Below are 20955 nucleotides of genomic sequence, written 5' to 3' on the forward strand. Positions count from 1 at the left end.
GAGGAATAAAGGTTTTTTTTGTGTAGATGGTTGATTGTGCATTTGTTTGCTTACTTTGCCCTTTTTTCACTTTTTTTTGCCCGTTTTGATGCATATAATAAGCGCTTATTTTATAAAAATAAATGCATTTTTATCCGCATTCTAGTCATTATTTACTATAGTATATAAATATAGTGCAAATTTTTAATGTAAAGAAATAAAGCAAAAAGTACCTGTACTGCCCCTACCTATATAGTGTAAAATTGTTGTGTTATGTACTTTAAAATCTTACACGTTACGTTACGTGTCCTTAATTTTTCCGGGCCCCCATCCTTCCCGGGCCCTAGGCACTTGCCTAGTGTGCCTAATGGGTAATACGGCCCTGAACCTGAGTTTATTTTACAAATGAAAATCAATAATGTACTCTCAAATTATTATTATGTAATGGTGAATACGTACAACCTGCCAATCTGGTATTATTAATTGTATTGGATGTTTCAGACACCCCGTGCTAGCAGTTTTTCTCCGATATATTACACCGTAGGAAGTTGAAATGAAAATATTAATAACTAAATGGTACATGGAGAAACAAATTTTGATATTTTCTGTATCAAGTTACCGGAAATAGCCATTTCCAGAGTCAACTTTGTAATTTTGAATGGGGTAAGTGGGTTGTCGTTGGAAAGGTATTTTTAAAAGTGTTTTCGTAGAGATATTTTAATTATTGCTGCAGCTTCCGAAAGCTCTCGTCCTTTGGCAGACGAAAGAAAATTAATATTGTATGATTTCAGTTCCCTTCATTCATTAATAACCGAATTCAGTTTCTGAATGTTAAGCGAAAACGAGCAATAAAACTGCAAGGCCATGGAGCCCATGTAACTATGGGCGTTACTTGGCTATCAAATTTGAAAAGTTTAATCCGGCCAATTGAGTGGGGATAATTAACGTATTTAATTACATGTGTTGCAGAAAACCTCGTCTGATTAGATTGTGCTTAGTGTCATTAGACGCGCAGATATTTAGGACGATCCGGAACCTGAAAATGAATAAAAGAAGTTTAAATTGTTGGACGATATCACCCGAGTACGGCGGCCGGTTAAAATGTAGGACGTTCCCTTTCTGTATTTTGGGAAGTCTATACAGGGTGTTACTAAATATGATGCAAATGCGGAAAGGGATAATCCTTTGACTTATTTTATGACCCAAAGTTTTGTAATTTCACAGTACACTTTACAAATTAAACTTTTAATTTATAAACATGCAAACAGTAGATACAATTTCAAATGCGAACTATCAAGACTAATAAAGACAAGAGATTATCTAAATAAACTACTGGACCGTTTACTAGTTTCCAATTAAATCAAAATCAACTTCTTATTTTATAATCTACCAGTCGCGCACCGAAAAAAGTTCAGGAGTAGAAAATGGAACTTAACCCCTGAAAAAACATCATGTAGATTCTCATAATCTTTGAAATTACTAATGATGTAAAAACTTCAGCGTAAGTTATATTTTAAATGTGAGCAAAATATCTCAAAAACTGCAAGAGATAAAGAAATACTTAAAAACTCTTAAAATTTTAACACCCTATCGATTGGAAACGATTGGAAACACTTGTATTATCGCGTAAATAAACAAACGACTACGCATAAAATCAAAATTGGTACCGGTTCCCTATCAAAACACTTGAGCGACCGACAGCTATTAAAGGGAACACCTGCAATTTTTATACAATGTAAATTACTTATTAAATTAAATTAAAACAATGATTATGCACATCTATCTAGCCTAATTTAAATAATTGAAGACGACACCTGCGGAGTGACATTCTTTCACAAAAACAAAAAAAACCTCTGCGTGCTATCACAGCAATATTTGCTTGCTGTCCATTTCAATTTATCTCGTAAGTTGAATATCAAATTCGATACTACTTACACCAGATGCATGATATTAAATGAAACATGGTAACATCATTGTTCGGTAATTTGCTCGGAGTTTATGCTTTAATTTTCCTAGATTCGAGAGACTTCATTTCTCACCTACAGTGAATGTTGAAATAAGTAGTTGACAAGACAAGAATTTTCCCCTTTCTTTGGCGTGTCACACTGTGCTTCGGTTGACTGGACCGGATGAAATTGAAAATGAAGTACGCAAGAAGTGATATGAGCACTTGGAATCTTAAAGCCAGTTAATAAAAGCCGTAGCGTCGAGGTAAATTGATAATGTCAAAAGACAAATTCAGACTTTGTCTCACTCCCTTCCAGATTGTATAGTGTAATACTTCTACCAATTGAAGTTGCGAAAGAGAGTGCTCCTAATTAGAGGAAATCTCTAGGCATGGTCGCTGAACTGGAACCCCAGTTTTCAACTGTTTGCAAATTTGCAAAATTCTGATCAATATTTACTTGTAATTAAGCAAGTCAATGGTAACGAATTACGAATGTTGAATAATTCGGTAGACGCGTCCGTTTCCACTGCGCCATTCAGTCAGCGATAGGTATCTATTGGATAATAGAATGATTAAAATTTCAGCGGGAATTTAATATGCCCTTGCAACAAAGGTTATGTTTACTGCTAATAAAAGTTATTTACCTCTCTCAATTGTCGGCTTTTATGTTTGCTCATTCTGAATCATTCCATTCAGCTACAAAAGTAAATAGCGCAAAGAGCATTGTACGAGCCGGAGATGATATAGGTAGCTTTGGTAAACTATTTAAATATTGAACACGAAATCTTATCAATCATTAACACATACCGGCAAACACCCTCGTTTAAGCTGACGTTTACACGATAAATTTTATCTCCCTTTAGTGGGGCACTTAACACCAACTAAACTGTTTTTATGAAATATAAATTTATAATACGCAGCACTTTTCCATATCGATTAGGTGCTTTAATACTCGGCCAATGTCATGATTATTCAATTGTCCAAACTTTCAGGAGGTTCTATTGATAATGTTGACTTCCTTCTTCGTATAACTTCTATTCCATTCTTCAGTATTGAATACATTGTGTAATTTTAATTTACAACCCTGTTTGGTACAACACCCTGTGTAGTACCGAACCGAACAGTTTTTACATTAATTAAATGCGCAATTATTGCTTTTATTTAAATTGATAAAATATTGTAAAATGATGGTGCAAGTATTTGTTCTTTTCTTATCTTTAGAATTTATTTGTTAAGTTTTATTTTCATGTGAGTTTGTAGATGAGCAACATTGGTTAGACAAACAAATTTCAAAATCATTATTCATGCATTACTATTGTATTGTATTGTATTGTTGCGAACCTTCTGGAATGTTATCAAGGCGCCATAAAAGTGGATAAAGGATTAGATATGATATGGCGACGTTCGTAAACCAAGCACTAACTGTGCAGTAAAACTCTTATACAGGGTTTGTCATTACTTTATAGTTAAAAGTTTCTACCGTCCAAAAACCACCAAAAATTTGTTCATTTTACTCATCAAACCAGCTTTGTTTATGACCTACATCTGTGTTATAAAGCAAAGTGAAGTTCAAAAGCTATCAGCGTTTGTGTATTTGTGCGGAGTATGTCCAAACAAGATTTGTAACCCCTTTGGATTTATTTTTCATTCTGTTTCGGAATAAACTTTGTCATTGTCAATCAATTAATTGTGTGTTTATTGGAGCCCATTGTGCGACCCGGATAGATTTTTCATGCCAGATATTTTTTTAATGGTAAGATTTTTTTAGGTATTAATCAAAAGTTGTGTAATAAATTCTTTGGAATTTTCGGAAGTCGATTGAGGATTTTTCTTATAGCAGATGCCGGATATGTACGAGGAGAACTGATAAAATTCTAAGTTTAAAATTTGATTTGTTTTGAGCTAGCTGGACAAGTGTTTTGTGAGTGGCATTGTCATGTCCTGTTGTGTTTAGTTTTAGTTTTAACGTCAATGTCAAGGTGATAAATTTGTAAATGAAATCATGTTTAAGTGTAAGTGTTATAAATGTGATTGCAAGTAAGTGATAAGTATTAATTAAACTGTTATATAACAATTTATTAAAAAACCTTTTCATATTTTGTTAATAATTTTTAATACAGTACGCTACTGACCACAAATTTAAAGAACGTAGATTAGTAGCTACTGTTTCATAACTTTGGATACAATAAAAAGCTTCTTTGAAAAAAATGTTCTTTGGAGGATATATCCAGTGGTTCAGACAAAATGTTCACCCAGTATTTATTAGGTGTCATTGTTTAATTTTATTGAAATAGTTATTTGTACAACTAGTTTTGAAAGTGATACTTTTTTCATGTACGCCCTCGTTAATCAAGTAAATTCATGAAAAAAAGACACTTTCAACACGTGTTGTATACGAAATTTTTTTGCATAGTGATCTATAATAAACCACAATTGAATAATTTTATTGACATTCGCGATTTACTGTCACTCAAAAATGGATGCTATTGTTCCTAGACAGAATTAAACTCCATGGAAACGCATAGTAAAAATCGTGAAAAAAAGTACCACTACCCATACGATTTTTCGTTTAAAAAGTGCCATAATTTCATCACTATGTAAAAATAGTTATTTGTACAACTAGTTTTGAAAGTGATACTTTTTTTCATGAATTTGCAGTTTGATTAATGAGGGCGAAGCCCGAGTTAATCAAGCAAATTCATGGAAAAAAGACACTTTTAACACGTGTACGTGTACACGAAATTTTTTTGCATAGTGATCCAGAAGAACCCACAATTGAATAATTTTATTGACATTCGCGATTAACTGTCACTCAAAAATGGATGCTATTGTTCATAGACAGGGACTAAACTCCATGGAAACGCATAGTAAAAATCGTGAAAAAAAGTACCACTATCCATACGATTTTTCGTTAAAAAAAGTCCGATAATTTCATCACTATGTAAAAAACGAAGTTTCCTAACTAATTTACAAATATCTAGTACACTAAAAGAACTGCATGGAATAAAAAATGTACACAATTGCATTTTTTATGTTTCACCACTCCATTTAAGTACAATTGATCCATGTCGTCAAATAAATTATACCCTTATACCTACAACGTTTACCTTTAAGGAATTCGATTCGCTTGAAAGTACCTACTGCGGTTTAATATGTTGACATAGAAATCATGAATATTTAAAATTCACTTTGATCGACGTAAAGTTAGCCGTAGCCATCGATTTTACCTTCTTCACAACGAAAACCTGTCCATTCTAACGATAGCATATTTGGCATTTTCGTGTTTCCGCACTTTTCCTGATTAGGAATTTAACGTATCGGTATCGATTTTCCTTCTACACATACAGAATCGGTCCCTGGTGGGAATAGAAATTAATGAACTCAATTCAAGTTAAAAATTGTCGATGTGTTTAAAAGTTTGTGTAGTAGCCCAAGCAAACAATAGAATTAGAATGTTACTAAGAGCATTATCGTAAAGTTTATTTTATGTATGGGGTGAGTGCCACATTTAATACCAAATCAAACGGTTTTTATGAAGTTTCAAAAGCATTTGTGCTATAAATACCGGGTCAAAAAAGTAACTAACAGAAATTATGGCATAATAACCTTAATACTAATATTTTGAAAGCAGGCCTTGTTGTTTGCCTATTTTTATGATAAGGATTATGTAATATACATCTCCATCGTGATCAATTTATTGATTTGAAATAGCTGGTCTAAAAGTTTTTGATTTTCAAGAAAATTATTAAAACGCTTCTTTTAAAGCAAGGGCAGGTTTATTTCTTTGCGTTTTCTTTTTTTGATTGTATGAATAGTTTACGAATTTAGAAATTTAAGAAAATAAACTACACTTACGACAATGGACATCGAGCACATTTTATAAAAAAAACCGCGATGACTATGCAATATACGACCTTTTGCATTGATTGAATGTAGTTTTATAAAAATTAGTTGAGTTTGTTTCATAAAGAAGTAGCGTGTAGATTTAAATTAAATTAATTAGTAAAGCGGTATTAGACGGTTGACGGTAACAGATGTAACGAGTGGTTTTATTTCGCGCCAAATTTCATTAAACAATTCGAAATTTCTTGTCATGATAGTGCAGGTCACCCTGTATATTTCATTATTTGTTCCGGTTAGAAATTTTGTGTTTGGGCATTTCGGTTCGCTCAAGACTATGGTCCGATAGATTTAATTTCGCTCAGATTTAATTTCGTCGTGGGAAGATTGCAAAGTTGATTGACGTCATCATGAGTAATGCGAATTTTGTCGTTCGTTTATCACCCAAGACGCCGTCTAGACCGAGAATAGGAGCGGATATAGCACCGAGCCATCAAGGGATAAGGGGTCTTCATTTAGTCAGCAGAAAACCGTGAGATCAGCTTATTCAGCAGTTCCTGGAGGTTGACGACCAAGTTAGAGTGGGTTAAGTCTTCTTTATCTAAACCAATGGGAGAATTTCTAACGGGAGCCATTTTTGTTTTATGGTAATTTGGGTGTGGTTCTCTCATTTCAATTCTGAAGAAGGGGATCGTTTTGGGGAGACTCGCGGTTAGTACGTCAAGGAGTCAACACGTACCTTGAGTGATCGTTTTTTGGGGGTACCTTGCGGTTTGAGCCACCGGTTTATTTCGGTTGCTCGCAGTTGCGTGCTTTTTGCACCCGTTTCGAAGTGTTATTTTCTTTTCGCGTTGATTTTTTGGCGACGAAGACCCAGGTTCCGATCAGGTGATATTTAGGCGAACCCTTGAGCTTCACCCCAGTTTACTTTGGATGCAGTGAATCGCGTTAGGATACGTTGTGATTTCTCGAGGATATATAATTCAAAGTGCTGCCCTAGTCCTCAAGCCGCCGATATTCGGGATCCGCCCCAGGTGGAATTTCCTACTAGTGCCGTACGGTCATTTGTCGAAGGAGCGCTGCGTTTTGGAGAGATATTTGCCCCAAGAAGAGCTGGTGAAATAATAAGTCGAACCACCCAAGAACAAATCGCGGTTTACCGTCGGATAGTGATCATAAAAATTTGTGTTCTGCAGTGCCGCTAACTCAAAAATCCGTCTCCCGCAGGCGAATCAAAGTCAATAAACTCTAAGAGCCGGTGGAAGGAAATAGTAGGGGTCACTGTTTAAATTAAATACACCTGCTGTGTAGAAACTTTGGCAACTAGCCGTCTCCCACTCGCCACGCGAAGGATTTCCTGGACTAAGCTTCAGTTCAAACACTAAACTTTGCTTTCGTTCCGAGGAAGGATAGGCACCGTGGATTTTGTTTCCGTGTGTTAATTTCAAGCCACCCCCTAGGAAGTCACAGAGACCTAAGTGTCAGGTTTCATCACATCCACCCTGTACCAGAGGAAAGAGCAGTTCACAAGATCGGCTGTACAAATGTTGTAAAGGTTAGTCTAATTAAATTTGTAACGTTCTGTAAAATCCCACTTTTTGGTAATGAAGCTATAGTAAAAATTTTGATTTGATTGTTTATTAAAGTCCAATGAACGATTACCAAAGAGTAGGATAAATTTTTGTGTTTATTTAAATAAGTCCCAGCCCACGCTGGAGTAAAAAACGATTACCTGTTGTTGAAATTTTCAAACTGTAGAGGATGGCCACCCCTTGAGTAAATTAGTCTCACCTGGTAGGATTTTTTATTTAGTTTAGTTGTCATTGTTAAGCTATTTTTTTTACAAGGAGGAGAGAAGAACTGCTAGATCCCTGTAATTTGTTTGTATCTCTAATATCATTTAAATATATTATCTATTTGGTTTCAATGTGCCTATGTCTTTAACGAAGAACCAGGGGAAGGAAAGAGAGGAGTAGGAGTTGCGTCAGGAGACTGGTAGGCGGCAGGTTAAGGTTTGTTACGCAGTTTCAAAAGAGTTAAAAGCCCACCGATTTGAGTTAGCCGGAGCATTTATTTTTATCGATTGAGCAGCCTGAGAAGAAGACGGTTTGCCTTTCCGGGCGGAACCGATGGTAATTTTCAAGCCCAGAAGGAACCCCCGTAGCACAGAACGTTTTATACTGAATTATTAATAACATGACTTGCCTTCGACTTACTTTACTCGTTGAATTGTCTTACGCCACACACAGACAAATGGAGAAGTACATTCGTCTTTGGCGTTCTGAATGAAAATGAACAAAAACAACCGCCAAGAAATCGCCCTTACAATCGCAAGTAGCAAAATCGGCAAAGCAATTTTCAGCAGAAAGGATAGCACTATGGGAAAAAAGTATGAAACGCTCTGTACATAACAATCGCGATCAACAGTCCTTGTCTTTGACCGTTCTGGGCAGATGCCGATGATCAGGGATTCTCGCGACGAAAAAGAACAACTACCACACAAACGTTTGCCCAACAAAAGAAGTGGTTTAACGTCAGGTTCGCTTATTAAAAACCTTTTTTCTTTCCACTTGCTCTTTTCCTCCTTCCTTTATACAACAATGCGCCGCCTTAGAGTAATCTGCACCTGTGTTAAAAATTTCGGCGATAACACGTGCTTATATCGAAACTAATTAGCTTTGGAGCGATATTGACAATTACCGAAAAAATAAACAAAATCAAACGATTAAATAATTCTGATACAACACAAAATTAACCTAGGATTCAAATGAGACGATAAGCGAATTGCGCTTAATTTCAATTTATTTATAACCAAAATTTAACGTTAACAGTAAATGAAATTCACATACAGAGTGACCCATCGTTATTATACAAATAAAACATCCACTTGACGTAGTTTACACAACAATATTGTTTTATTGAGTATTTATTTAGGTATTCCCGAGAAAGTATGTTATCAGTGTGATGTTTCGGTGTATAAGTCGAGTAACCCTTCATTCCGTGGAGGAGGTACTTCATTGGGTTTCGATTTTTCGTTGTATCATGTTGCTTCCTCTCCCGTGTCCGCTGCCGGACGGTGCGTAAGAAATACGAGAATCTAATTAACTTTTCTTCTGTTTAGTATGTGGATCTGCTTGTGCGATAATCGACTTCTCTTGAATACCTACTACTTGCGTTCTAACTAATTGCCCGCACTTTATCCGTTTGTTCTTTTGTCCGTCTGTCTGTGCGCCCGTCTGTTTGTCTGCCTGTCCGTCTGTACCACGACTAGTCCTTCACTTTTTTCGTTATGGTTATACGATGGAACACAATCCCGAGACCAAAACGACAAAAGATTTTTTGGATCAGTCACTTCTTTCCGGAGTTATTACTGATTCCGTGGAGGGAAAATGCGCTTTCATCGGTCGCGAGTGACCACGTCTATACTAGTCTGCATCTTGGGGAACTATCAGTGCTATTTTTACAATTAACTTGTTTCGATTTAATTTCATTTATAAGGATTGGCATTGAGTAAGTAATTATTACGAAAGCGCTGAAGGACCATCAAACTTTTTTTTATCTCGAGAGGTCGATTATTTATCTCAACCGGTCGACTTTAGACTGCTAAGGCGTTTGCTATTTGCTCAAAAATAACACCTTAAAAGACCAAAATACAAGAAAACAATAAAAAGTCAACCGGTCGAGATAAAAAGTCAACCGGTCGAGATAAATAGTCGATCGGTCGAGATACAAAGTTGACCGGTGATGGTCCTTCCGCGCTTCCGTAAATTGTAAGTGCGTTTTATGACCAACCAGGGATCGAGATATTTTTTTCTCTTTTTTCGCTCTACAGCTTCCCTAAATCTAGGATTGTCATATACTACTCTCTTGGCCTCCCACGACTCCGCCAAGGAGCGGTCCCAGCCCTCCCAGCATATTTGGACGTCGGCGATGACCAGGTCCTTGCCTGTGAAGTAGATGATTAGATTGGGTGGTCGGGGTGGTAAACGCGTGACTCTATCTCCTCCACCCATCCATCTCACCTAAAGTGTTGCGCCACCCTCTTCACTACTTCGTCGTGTCTTTTGATGCGCTTGAAGTGGGTCACGTGGCATCTCTGCAATACGTGTGAGAGACTCTCCACTCGAGCGCACCCTCCTCGACAGCGCCATTCTCCCTCTGTAATATAGGGGAGACCCTTGGTTGAGAGGTTCGATGCTCTGAAGCATTGAATGCAACGTTGACAAGTACAGGGATCTTCTAAAACTCGGATTTTATTCCAAATTGAACGCATTTACTTGTTAAGTCGAACGCCAGATGGCCAAACTCGAAAAAGCCTAGCGGCGCGGCGGACTCTATATGTATACGATTTTTACTACAGAATACTACTTCTTCCTATAATTACTTATTCAATGGTATTGGTGTGTTTAATTCATGTTTACTCAACCGTTTCTTACAGCTCAACACCCACTCATCGTATCAATCTTTGCATTTACACAACGTATAATGCGGCCCTATTGTTTATTCAGGTATAGTTTTGCTTAAACGATTGGAGTTCAGTCTTTTTAAATTTTGAATTGATCAGCCAATCGTGACTGGCCTGGACCGATACACTAATATTGATCTAAAATGGGCAAAATAACAATATGTGCATGGTACGAGCATAGTTAGACTTTGTAGTTCAATGGCAGAGCGTTGGGCTATAAAGCCGGAGGTCGGGTGTTCGAACCTGGGCTGAGGTAAGAATTTTTCATCTGTGACAGAGATGGGAATTTCCTCAGATCAGTTTCGAACATTCTGCCGACTACTCTGAATTAGGTTTTCCTGCAGTTGTCCTAATTCGTAAGGTCAATACCGGAATAGTATAGAACAACTTAAGACCTTCTGCAGGGGCACGTCTAAAAAGCGTTGTTGACGACCCAGAACAAGAGAGGGGGTGATAAATAAATAAAATAAATAAATAGCCGGTTGGGACACGTTTCTACTGCTTCCATTAAATAGGAGTTCTCTATACAATGCTGCTACATAATACGTCAAAGGAGTCAGAATTTTAATTATAGTCCTAAGTATAATCACTTTTGCAAAGTTGTCAACTTCACGTTAGGGGGCGCACTATATCTAACACTATCTCATATTCATCAGTGTACAAAGATCATTACAATAGTCGCGGAGTTTGTATTACGGGTAAAGAATGGGGACGTTTTTTTTTATTAAAAGTTCATGCAAATCGCGTTTTCTGACTACGTGCAAAGTAGAGTGGCAACGCTTATTTTCAATAACACAAAGAATTCTGTAATATGAAAGTTCTGTGCATTCCTCTTCCGTTTTTAATATGAATTAATGTTTTATTCAAGTCAAAGGGCATTTATCAGAGACTACGTGATCTCGATCCCCTGACGCGCGGTCCGGAAATATGAGTGTGTTTACCTTTGAGAAGTGTATTCGGTGTTCAACCACCCTCAACGTGAAAAAATGGTAATAAACCCAGTCCGTTCCTTTGAATTTTTCGTAAATCTGAAATTGGAGGAAAGAGTGAACGTTTAATTTAAAGTCTCTGGATTTTTTGCTGTCCATCGCGTGCGGGTAAAAACCTTAAAGGTTTAGTTTTATAACTACCTACTCAATGGAGTAAATTACATGTTATTTTAAGAACATTTTGCTGTTTCGAAAGAGATAAACACAGAAATTATTCATAGAATTTGTAAAAGCTACCTTAAAATCGATATTTATTCTTTGTAAAATTGTTACCGCTTCGTAAAAGGGGATGCCAACGGCAGAACCCCAGTTTGCGTCTTCGTAAGTAAGAGTAACCAAAAACTAAAGTGTATGAAGTAAATGAACCATGGGGCTACTCAAACATACCCGTACAGATAAATTGTAAGGGTTAAACCAAACAGATGTTGTTTGCATTATGTTTGTAGAAATTGAACATGTATCCCTTGGAGTTGTTAGGATAACGACTATTCGCGATTTTGTTGTTTACATAATGAGCTTTCCATAAAAGTTTAAAAAAATGTTCCAAAACCCACTCGTGGGTATTGCCGCGTAACACAAAGTATTGAAACGATGCATCGTCATCGAAAGCACACAAAATGTCGAATCTGCATATTGAAGTACGTCCACGTCCAGAGAAAGAGAGGGGTTAAATAAGTAAAATAAAGTTTCAAAGAACTTACCACACATAAGAAAGTTGGCTATGAGCAGTCTGTGCAGTCCCTGCGCATGTCCACATAATTTTTACCATGTGCGAAATGTTTGCCTTTACTAGAAGCATCTGTGGTTAAAATTTCAAAGAAATATCTCCATAAATAAGAATGTTGGCATTGCGCAGTCACTGCGCATGCCCACATAATTTTTACCATATGCGAAATGTTTGCCTTTACTAGAAGCATCTGTGGTTAAAATTTCAAAGAAATATCTCCATAAATATGAAAGTTGGCATTGCGCAGTCTGCGCAAAATATGGAGTTAAATGAAACTGATCGAAATGGGCAAATATAGACCATAACAGCTATCAATTAGCGAAAACCCGAAGTCTCTAGGTGGCCCAGGGGCCGAGATCTCGATGGAACGGACGGACGGACGGACGGACGGACGGACGGACGGAACACGAGCACATAAGCTTTACCTCAACTTCGTTGTGTTACGCTAAAAATCAAGGAAGTTGAAGCGATTACAACTGATTAACGAAGAGGCTCCGTTATTATAGTCCAGGCTAAATAGCTCTAGAATTTATTTAAAAAAAGAATTAGTTACCGGGCGAAACCAGGTTTTTCAAGCAGGTGAAATTGGGAAAAAATAATTAAAAAAGCTGAATTTTTCCGCGGGTGAAATCCTGGGGGTTGAAAGGGGTGAAAGTGGTGTTTTGCAAATTGTGTCAAAACTATTAATTTTATACGAAAATGTTCGATGTAAAAATCATAGAGATTAAAAAATGAGCACCTTTTGTAACTGCACTATTTTCACATAACCTCCAATTTTCCTAGAAAAACCGGAAAAACTGTTTTTTTCGTTTTTTATTCTTATTTTTGCGAAAAATAGGCCTAGGGTTTTGAAAATTGAAGGAAACAGCTTGTTTTATGATAAAAAGGAGATATTTTTTTGGGCCCGTAAAGTTGAACCGTTTCCAAGATCTCACGATTTCTGAAAAAACCAGCGTACAGAGTTGCGCGGAGTAGCAAAATTTTCATAAGGACTTACATTTTAAAAATCAAAAATAAAAAATATTATTCCAATAGAAAAATTTTAAGAAAAGCGGCAAAAACTGGGAGAACAGTTTTAAGATATACCGTTTTTGACAGTAGGTAAATAGCTTTGTTAGCAACTAAATTAACGTATTGGATGTCCGCTAATAAAGAGTTTTTGAAATATGGTTTCTCTCTCCTCTTTAATGTTGCTAAAATATTTTCTTTTGTTTCCTAGTGCCCAACTGCCTTAATTAAAACAGCTTTGTTATTTCGTTTTTCTGCATTTTTACCGCAATAAAAGCAATTCGAAGTAAGAATCGAATTCTTTTGCTTCCTAAATTTGTTTTGGTTCACCAACTCTTCTTCCTGCCTTTTTTACAGCTGATGGGATTAAGCTGTGCCTGTTGATCGTTAATTTACAGGAATTATGAATAAAATCCTCACGAAGTTTATTCCAGGTTTTACATCTCAAATCATTTGCTTTGGCCGGTAAAACTAACGTTCTTATTTCAGATTTTGCAAGTTTATCAACAGGCCCAACGCAATTGCATCAGCTATAAAACAGGCAGGAAGAAGAGTCAGTGAATAAAAACAAATTGTTCAGGAATCCGGAAGCAAGATAATTCGATTTTATTTCGAATTGCTTTCATTGCGGTAAAAATGCAGAAAAAAGAAATAATAAAGATGTTTTAACTAAAACAGTTGAGCATAAGATAACAAAAGAATATTTAAGCAAACATTAAAGGGAAGCAAGAAGACAAATTTAAAAACGTTGATTTATCACGAATTTATCATGTCAAAAATCGTGTATATCTTAAAACTGTTTTTCCAGTTTTTGGTGATTTTCTGGAATTCTTGCTATAGGAATAATATTTTTTTATTTTTGTTTATTAAACTATAAGTCTTCCCGAAAATTTTGCTACCCCGCGCACTTTTGTGCGATAAAAAAATAGATTTTTCAAAAGATGCGTTTTTTTCAGAAATCGTGAGATCTCGGAGACGGTTCAACTTTACGGGCCAAAAAAAGTCTCCTTTTTTATCATAAAACAAGCTATGTTTACTCCAAATTTCAAACCCCTACGGTTTTTTTTCGCAAAAATAAGAATAAAAATCGAAAAAAAAGGTTTTTCCGATTTTTCTAGAAAAATTGAAGGTTATGTGTAAATAGTGCAGATACAAAAGTTGTTCACATTTGTATTCTTTATAACTTTTACATTGAACATTTTTGCCTAAAATTAATAATTTTGCCACAAATTGCAGAAAAACAGTTTCCAACCCTTTCAACCCTTTCACTCGCGGAAAAATTCAGCTGTTTTAATTATTTTTTCCCAATTTCTAATCATTTCACCAGCATGAAAAACCCGGTTTGAACCGGTAACTTATTTTTTTTGTAAAAAAATATTATATACCTAGGTCTCTTGTAATTTCAAAGCATTACAAAAATCCTTGTTAATCTCGGCGTCTGTAAGATTTAGGTCTTCTTGGAGATTAACTAATATGTTCAATATATTTTCCAACTAGCTCCACGTAATAAGGTTTTGAAAAACAAAAATGAAAAAAATTGTTTTCGTTTAAAGGAGAATGGGCTATCGTGTGGTAGAAAGTATGCCTGATTCTAGACTAGATTTCAGTGATAATCTCTTACCTAAATTGATCTCTAGAATTAAGTGTTTCTTGTTTAATTGAAAGTATGACCGGTCCCAAGTCCTCATCGTTCGTAAAGTAGTTCCAATGCTCTGTGCCGTAAAAGTATTTCTCGTAAGTTTCCTGCTCCACACTTGTTAGTTCAAAACAGCCATTCTTTTCCCATTGCTCTTCTATTGATGTCTTTTTTCGAGGAGACGGTGACGTTGAATCCTCATCCTCGTCATCTTCGTACAAATCATTGCAACCTGGAAAATATATTTTTCCGTTACTATCACTTTAATCATTAGTAGTTACTAGGGGGTAACGATTTCGTTAATTAGGGGCATAGGTAATGCAATCTAAATTAAGTTGCAGGGGTTTTTAAATCTTAAGAGGAGCAACGCTATGTAGATACAGTATGATTCCATGTTATTAACTATTAAAACTGTTGTGAACAGTTCAATCAAAATGACTGCAATCCAATCCAATAGATAACAGGTCCATTCATTAGTGTTAAGTGAGGTCTGATGGTTAAACATTTGAGTTATGAAATAGGACCAAAAAGGAAAAAGGTAAGTTACAAATTTTAAGCCAGTTTGCAGAAAAGCGTTCTTAAAGAGATTTTTCTCTTATATTATAAGGGTGGTTTAGCTTGAAGAGCATAGTTAATTGAGTTGTTATGTGTTATAATTTAATATAATGTAAAGTAGGTAATATAACGTAACTGAATGTAGTCACGTAAAGTAACGTAACGTAGCGTAACGTAGCCTAACATAACATCCCATGACGCAACGCGAAGTGTCGCGACTTGACAAGACGTAACCGGATCTGACGTGGCGTCTCGTAACGTAACGTAGGAAGGATATATCATCGCAAGTTTCAAAATAACAAAATAAATAGAAAACATCTAGTCTTTAAAGGTTGTTAGGTTTCATATTCTCGTGTGTCACCTTGGAATACTAAATTCTTCCTCTATACAAATAGATTAAGGATTAAGATGCAAAATATTGGGCGAGGTTTTAACACTCGCTTTAACATTAGTAAACTTGGCGGAATGAGTATATCACATATGAAAAAATTGATCTCTGAAATAAACAATAAAATGTGTAACTCCTCAGCGGTCTGACGTATGGCATCGTGGAATCATTTCACTGACTGTCACAAGAGATAAAATATGCGCGTTATGTTGTTTTTTTAGGTAGCATACGCCGAGAGAAGTTCTGAGTGGCTGCATTTAAGATGGTAAACTCAGGCAAGTTCTCGATTTTTATTTTAAATTTCTTTAAAAGTAATTAGATTTTGATGAAATTTTTATGAGACCTTCTTTAAGTAAATTAGGTTTGATTCTGGATAAATATAGCTACAGGGAAATTTCCATGAGCGCCTGGGGAGCGTCGCCGTGGAGTTGCGGGCGCGAGTATGAAAATTGTAACGAAGTACCCGTTTTCCGCCCCAAAGTTCGTACCCGAAGTTATGACCGCACCGTACATTTGTGAAGTCATCCAGTTTTGCCGAACACTCGGTGTCTGGAGGAGTTTTGAGTTTGGCGCTTCGATGCGAAGGAGTTCCTGAATTGTTTGCTCGAGGAGTGAATTTTCTATGTTTACATTTTGTATAATTGTTTATTACTGCCGTACACGTAAGTAGGAATATTTAAATTATTCTGACAGCCGCCGAATCCAAATCGAGTGGTTTACACATATCAGTCTTGGAGACATGACGGGGTGTTGATTGGATTAATGAGTATTGAAGTTTGAATCCGCTTAATTGAGTAAGCATGGTTAAGAATGAAGTTTTAATAAGTTGTAGAAAAACCGGCAGGCGGCGTTCAGAGCTAACCCAAAATGATCGCATTTAAAAGACGGGAAGTTCGATGTCCATCTTATATTTTTCTGATAACTACAGGCCGAGTAATTAAAGAGTAGTGTCAATACTCCTTTTTCGTTTTTTAGTTGTGTTTTATTTGGTTGCAGATCATTGGCAGATAGCACCCTTTTGAATTGAGACGGCCGTGCCCAGGATTCAAAGGTATAACTTCGTCGATCTATCTTTCTGTAGTAAAAAAATAATAGATAAAAATGGTAAATCCATGCCCCCCCCCTCGCTAATACCATGCAATTTCTATGTGGGAAAAAGCTGCCTGCGCCATCTAAAAAGCACGAACGGGGGTTATGTTTGACGTCTTGAATGGTGATGTGGTCGCTCCATAAATGTTTGTTGTTGTTTTATGTTTTTTTAATTAAATGCAGGTAGTAATTTTTGCATTTCTTTATATATTATTTATGTTGTGTATGCCGCATTCTATATTTTTTGTGTCTTTGTTTTTTAAATTTACTTGGTTTAACCGCAATGCAGAATCACATGTGTAATACCGTTATGCTATTGTTTGTATTTGTTTACGTTTTTGGTGTAATGCTTGCTTAATTTTTATGTTTATTGATGTTGATTACTTGGTCTTGTCCCTGAAGTAACATTCATATAAGTTCTCATTTTATTTAAATATGTGGAAATTACCGATTCGTTTGATGTATGTACTGATCTGCTGTTTGTTACTAACAATTTTCTCCGTGAATGAAGCAGTCATGGGGGTGGAAAAAAAACTGTAGTCAAAATTGAGTTACGACACTTAATTCCGCGATTGTCTTCGACATTCAACTGTAGGCTCGAAAACCCGAAACCAGGGGCGGGCTACCCATCTTGCAGGAGCGGGATTACGCTAATCAAAGCTCTTCAGTTTAGAATCTATGTGCGATAAATGAGTGGCGATTCAATAATTTCCACGTATCTTGTTTTTAGTTAAATTTGCCTACAAGGCCATGTAATTTTCCATCTTGTTTTTAACAAAAGGACTTTATTGCACCAAAGATGAGTCACATCCTGTGTATTTCATCTTTTCTTAGAATCTTGTTACCTGCTTACTTGGCCCATTATTCCCAAAACTTGTTTTTAACCTATATGTTTCCTCTTGAAGTTTACCTGCTACTTTTTGTGATGTTCTGATGTTATAATTTTATGTTACACATTCACATCATTACAAACATTTAATTTTACAACACAATTTGATATTAATTTTACGGCTGGTTTTTTTATTGGTAAGTTCTTTTTTCCCAGCCTATTTCTATTTTGATTCGGTGAAGTACCATTTTCAAAGTTTATCTTTGCAATGTAATTTATTTGAACTTAATTTCCGAGTTTTCAAGATCTTAATAATTACGATCATTATTAAACAAACTTGTCACAATTTTTTATTTTATTTTACGTTCCTTCCCTACTGTGCTTCAGGTCAAAGCGTTGTTTACAACTAACGTAAGGGGGCCCTGCCTTAGATGTCTTATCACGTGCCACATTTCAAATTTAAGCGGAATCTTGTTTAGTTTTGGAGGGAATAGTCATTCAGGTGGCCATTTTTAAACGTTGCCGGGTTGACTTTATTTCCGTGTTCTTGTAGTGTGAAGTTAGTGTAGAACCTGGGGGTTAAGTACACCACACAACCATATATATATTTTATGTTGTCGTACAGCAAATTGCTTTTTTTCAAATACCTTAAAAAAACATAGGCCATTGCATTCGAAAAACAAAAGTTGCATATAGATTTCCGGTTAAACTGGAAGTGATACCGGAAGAAATTACATTTTAAGTTTTCCGTATCTCACCAAATCGGCCAAATAAAAGAGATATTTGATCCTTCCTTATTTCGAAGGCACTGGATAGTGTATACGTCAAAATTCTTTGAGCGAATAAATGAATAAAAAAATAAATACATTTTTGTGTGTTATCGATCTGAAAATGTCGAATCCAAGTTAATAAGTACAGCAGCATATAAATAATTCAATCAAATTCAATCTTAAACTATAATCAATTTAATATAATTCAAATTTAATTATGTAACTAGTTGGAATTCAATTAAGTGGGAGCCTAGGGCTTCCAGAAAACAACTAAGTTGGGCAATGTCGTTGCAGATTCAATAAATTATTGCTTAAAAATAAAAGGGCGATCAAATTACAGAGCGGAATCTTAATTGAAATAATGATTTTTAAGCTGAGTTGAAATAAAATTTGTTTCTAACATGAAACCGAAATCGTATTAATTACATTTACCCATTTCACATTCTTTGTAAAGTTATTTGTAGGTACGGGTTTTTAAAGCTAATTAGAACAGGATCAGATATACCTAACATTAAAGGGAAATCTCATCTTTGCGTCGTTAGTAAATCCTTTTAGCTTCCGCCCGCATATGCCAGTTAATTATTTGAAGGCGCCTTAAATTAGCGAAAATGCAAAATGAAAACCTACCGTGATCGTGAGTCCTGGAATGATGGCCGTTATCGTGATCCGTCACGTCACGATCCTCCTCGTCACCTTCAGGGAGATCTCTGTCAGATTCGCTTTCATCCCAAATCGTATCTGTGGCAATTTTTTGTCGGGAACATTCTATCCAGTAGCCGGGAGTCGGTATAAAATTGTGTGGAAACTCTTCGCAAAATTCATCTGAAACGAAACGCAATATTAATATATTAAATGGAAAACATTCAAATGCATCTGGCTGTGCTCCATTTCGCTACGGTAACAGAATAAGCTCACTCAAATGGAGATAAGCTTTCCAAAACCTTATAAATATTTATATGACAATTTACTGTATAAGAACATTCTTACGTTCCGAGTTTACAAATCTTAAATTATAAATGACATAAAAGCGAAAGCGAAATGTAGGTAGGTATGTAACTCACACGACTGCTTTTATAAAGAAAAACCGTAGGATGGAGTATTTTTTAATGCGGTAGGTACATACCTACCATTAAAAACGTTCATCTAAATAATTCACACTTAAAAAGTACAAAAAAAAGATTTAGTTTTCTTCGTCAAGGGAAGATCAATAGGGAATATTGAAGTAAAGCCATTACCAATTAATATCGGTGGTTCATTTTCCGAATAGTAATTCAAGTGAGGAATTCCGAAAGCGTCCGGGGAAATCAATCAGAATTTGGAAGGAAAGCATTTGGGCGCTAATTCTTGGATGCAGGCGTTTGAGTGACGGGCGGACATTTTCCATTCTAGAAGTGATATACGTAGAATTTCATTTTTCGTTGTTACATAAATTTCATTTCTAATTCAGCTTCGATCGTCAGAGCTTTTCCGCTACGCGTTATAACTTCTCGCGTGTAAATTACAAATGAATATTTTCAGGTTGCGAAATTTTCAAAGTCTTTTCAAATGTTTATTAATCCTGATAGTAGATTGTAGGAGAATACAGCAATTCTTCGCCAGTGTTATCTGTTTGTTTCATTTTCAATAATATATTAACATTGGAAATGTTTATGTTTTCCTATGTGCGTATAAGGTTACGTCTTCGATAGTTGCACGGATTGCGAATTTTTTTTTATTGCACAATCAATTATTTTGTATATAATTTTTAAGAAAAGTTTAAAAAGAAGGTGGGAGATCCCCCATGTAATCAACAACCCTCAAGTCTCGTCGTCATAGAACGGTTGGGTTTTTGTATTGAATAATGCCTTGGCTGGCCGTTTTCTTCACAAAAAAGGATAGACTATAGCAGAGAAATGACAGTAATTTTTATTTAATGATTTTATGGAACGGTTTTTGGTTTTTATGTAATGTACCAACTAAAAGAAAATGAAGTATATTTAGAAAATAGCGTCACACTCCCACCATTCAGTTATATTAGGTCACCTTAAGATACAGTAAAAGCAAAATATTTGCAAACAATAATACTTATCTCAAACCAAAAAAAGGATTACTTTGCGTATACTAAATGGAAACACAATCAACGGACTAATAAGAAAAAACAAAAAATATGCTACTAATAAAACAAGATAAACTCAAACGGTCGATTTCGAATGTTCTTACAATATTTACAATGGAAATGGCTTCTAAGCTAAGTGAACACGTGAAAATCTTTATGGAAATTCTAAATCAAAGTCAATGTCAATAATGTAGTCGATAGTCGTCGCATAAACCCAGTCGCGATCAAACTAAATCAAATTTCGGGGAAATCCCAAAAGAGATTGCGGTTAATTACAAACAAATCGCTGCTGGACCGGTAAATAAATACCTAGAGACTTGATCCATTAAAACTAATTAATTCAACGCGAATGTAAGGTACCTATGAACTATAATTTAGTGTGGAGTTGGCACTGAAAGAGAGAGAAAAAGGGACGTCATTGTAGTTCATTTTTAATGTCACCTTTGAATGCGAGCTGTGAAGTTGATTAGTATTAGACGTAACCTAAAATTTTCAGGGCCTTCCCCGAATCAAAATTTTGTTGATCATACCTTACAACCACGTACAAACATAAAACGCGCACTCGCTTTTGGTTTTAAATTTAACACATAATACAGTAAACATCTCAAATGCGGCCGCCCGCTTTATTTTTAAAATA

At 35.7% G+C, this 20955-nt stretch overlaps 1 protein-coding gene across 1 annotated transcript in view; it reads right to left on the bottom strand.

Annotated features, from left to right (window-relative positions):
* The window catches only part of LOC116168118, a 56696-nt gene that overhangs the window by 24839 nt on the left and 10902 nt on the right, over nt 1–20955 (bottom strand). Inside the window, exons 3-4 of the mRNA XM_031483790.1 lie at nt 18851–19045; nt 14578–14824 (exon numbers count right to left, since the gene is read on the bottom strand). Of these exons, the coding sequence (XP_031339650.1) occupies nt 14578–14824; nt 18851–19045 (442 nt within the window). The remainder of the gene's footprint in view (nt 1–14577; nt 14825–18850; nt 19046–20955) is intronic.

Source organism: Photinus pyralis, unplaced genomic scaffold (genome assembly GCF_008802855.1).
Source record: "Photinus pyralis isolate 1611_PpyrPB1 unplaced genomic scaffold, Ppyr1.3 Ppyr1.4_LG4, whole genome shotgun sequence".
In the NCBI taxonomy this organism is placed as follows: domain Eukaryota; kingdom Metazoa; phylum Arthropoda; class Insecta; order Coleoptera; family Lampyridae; genus Photinus; species Photinus pyralis.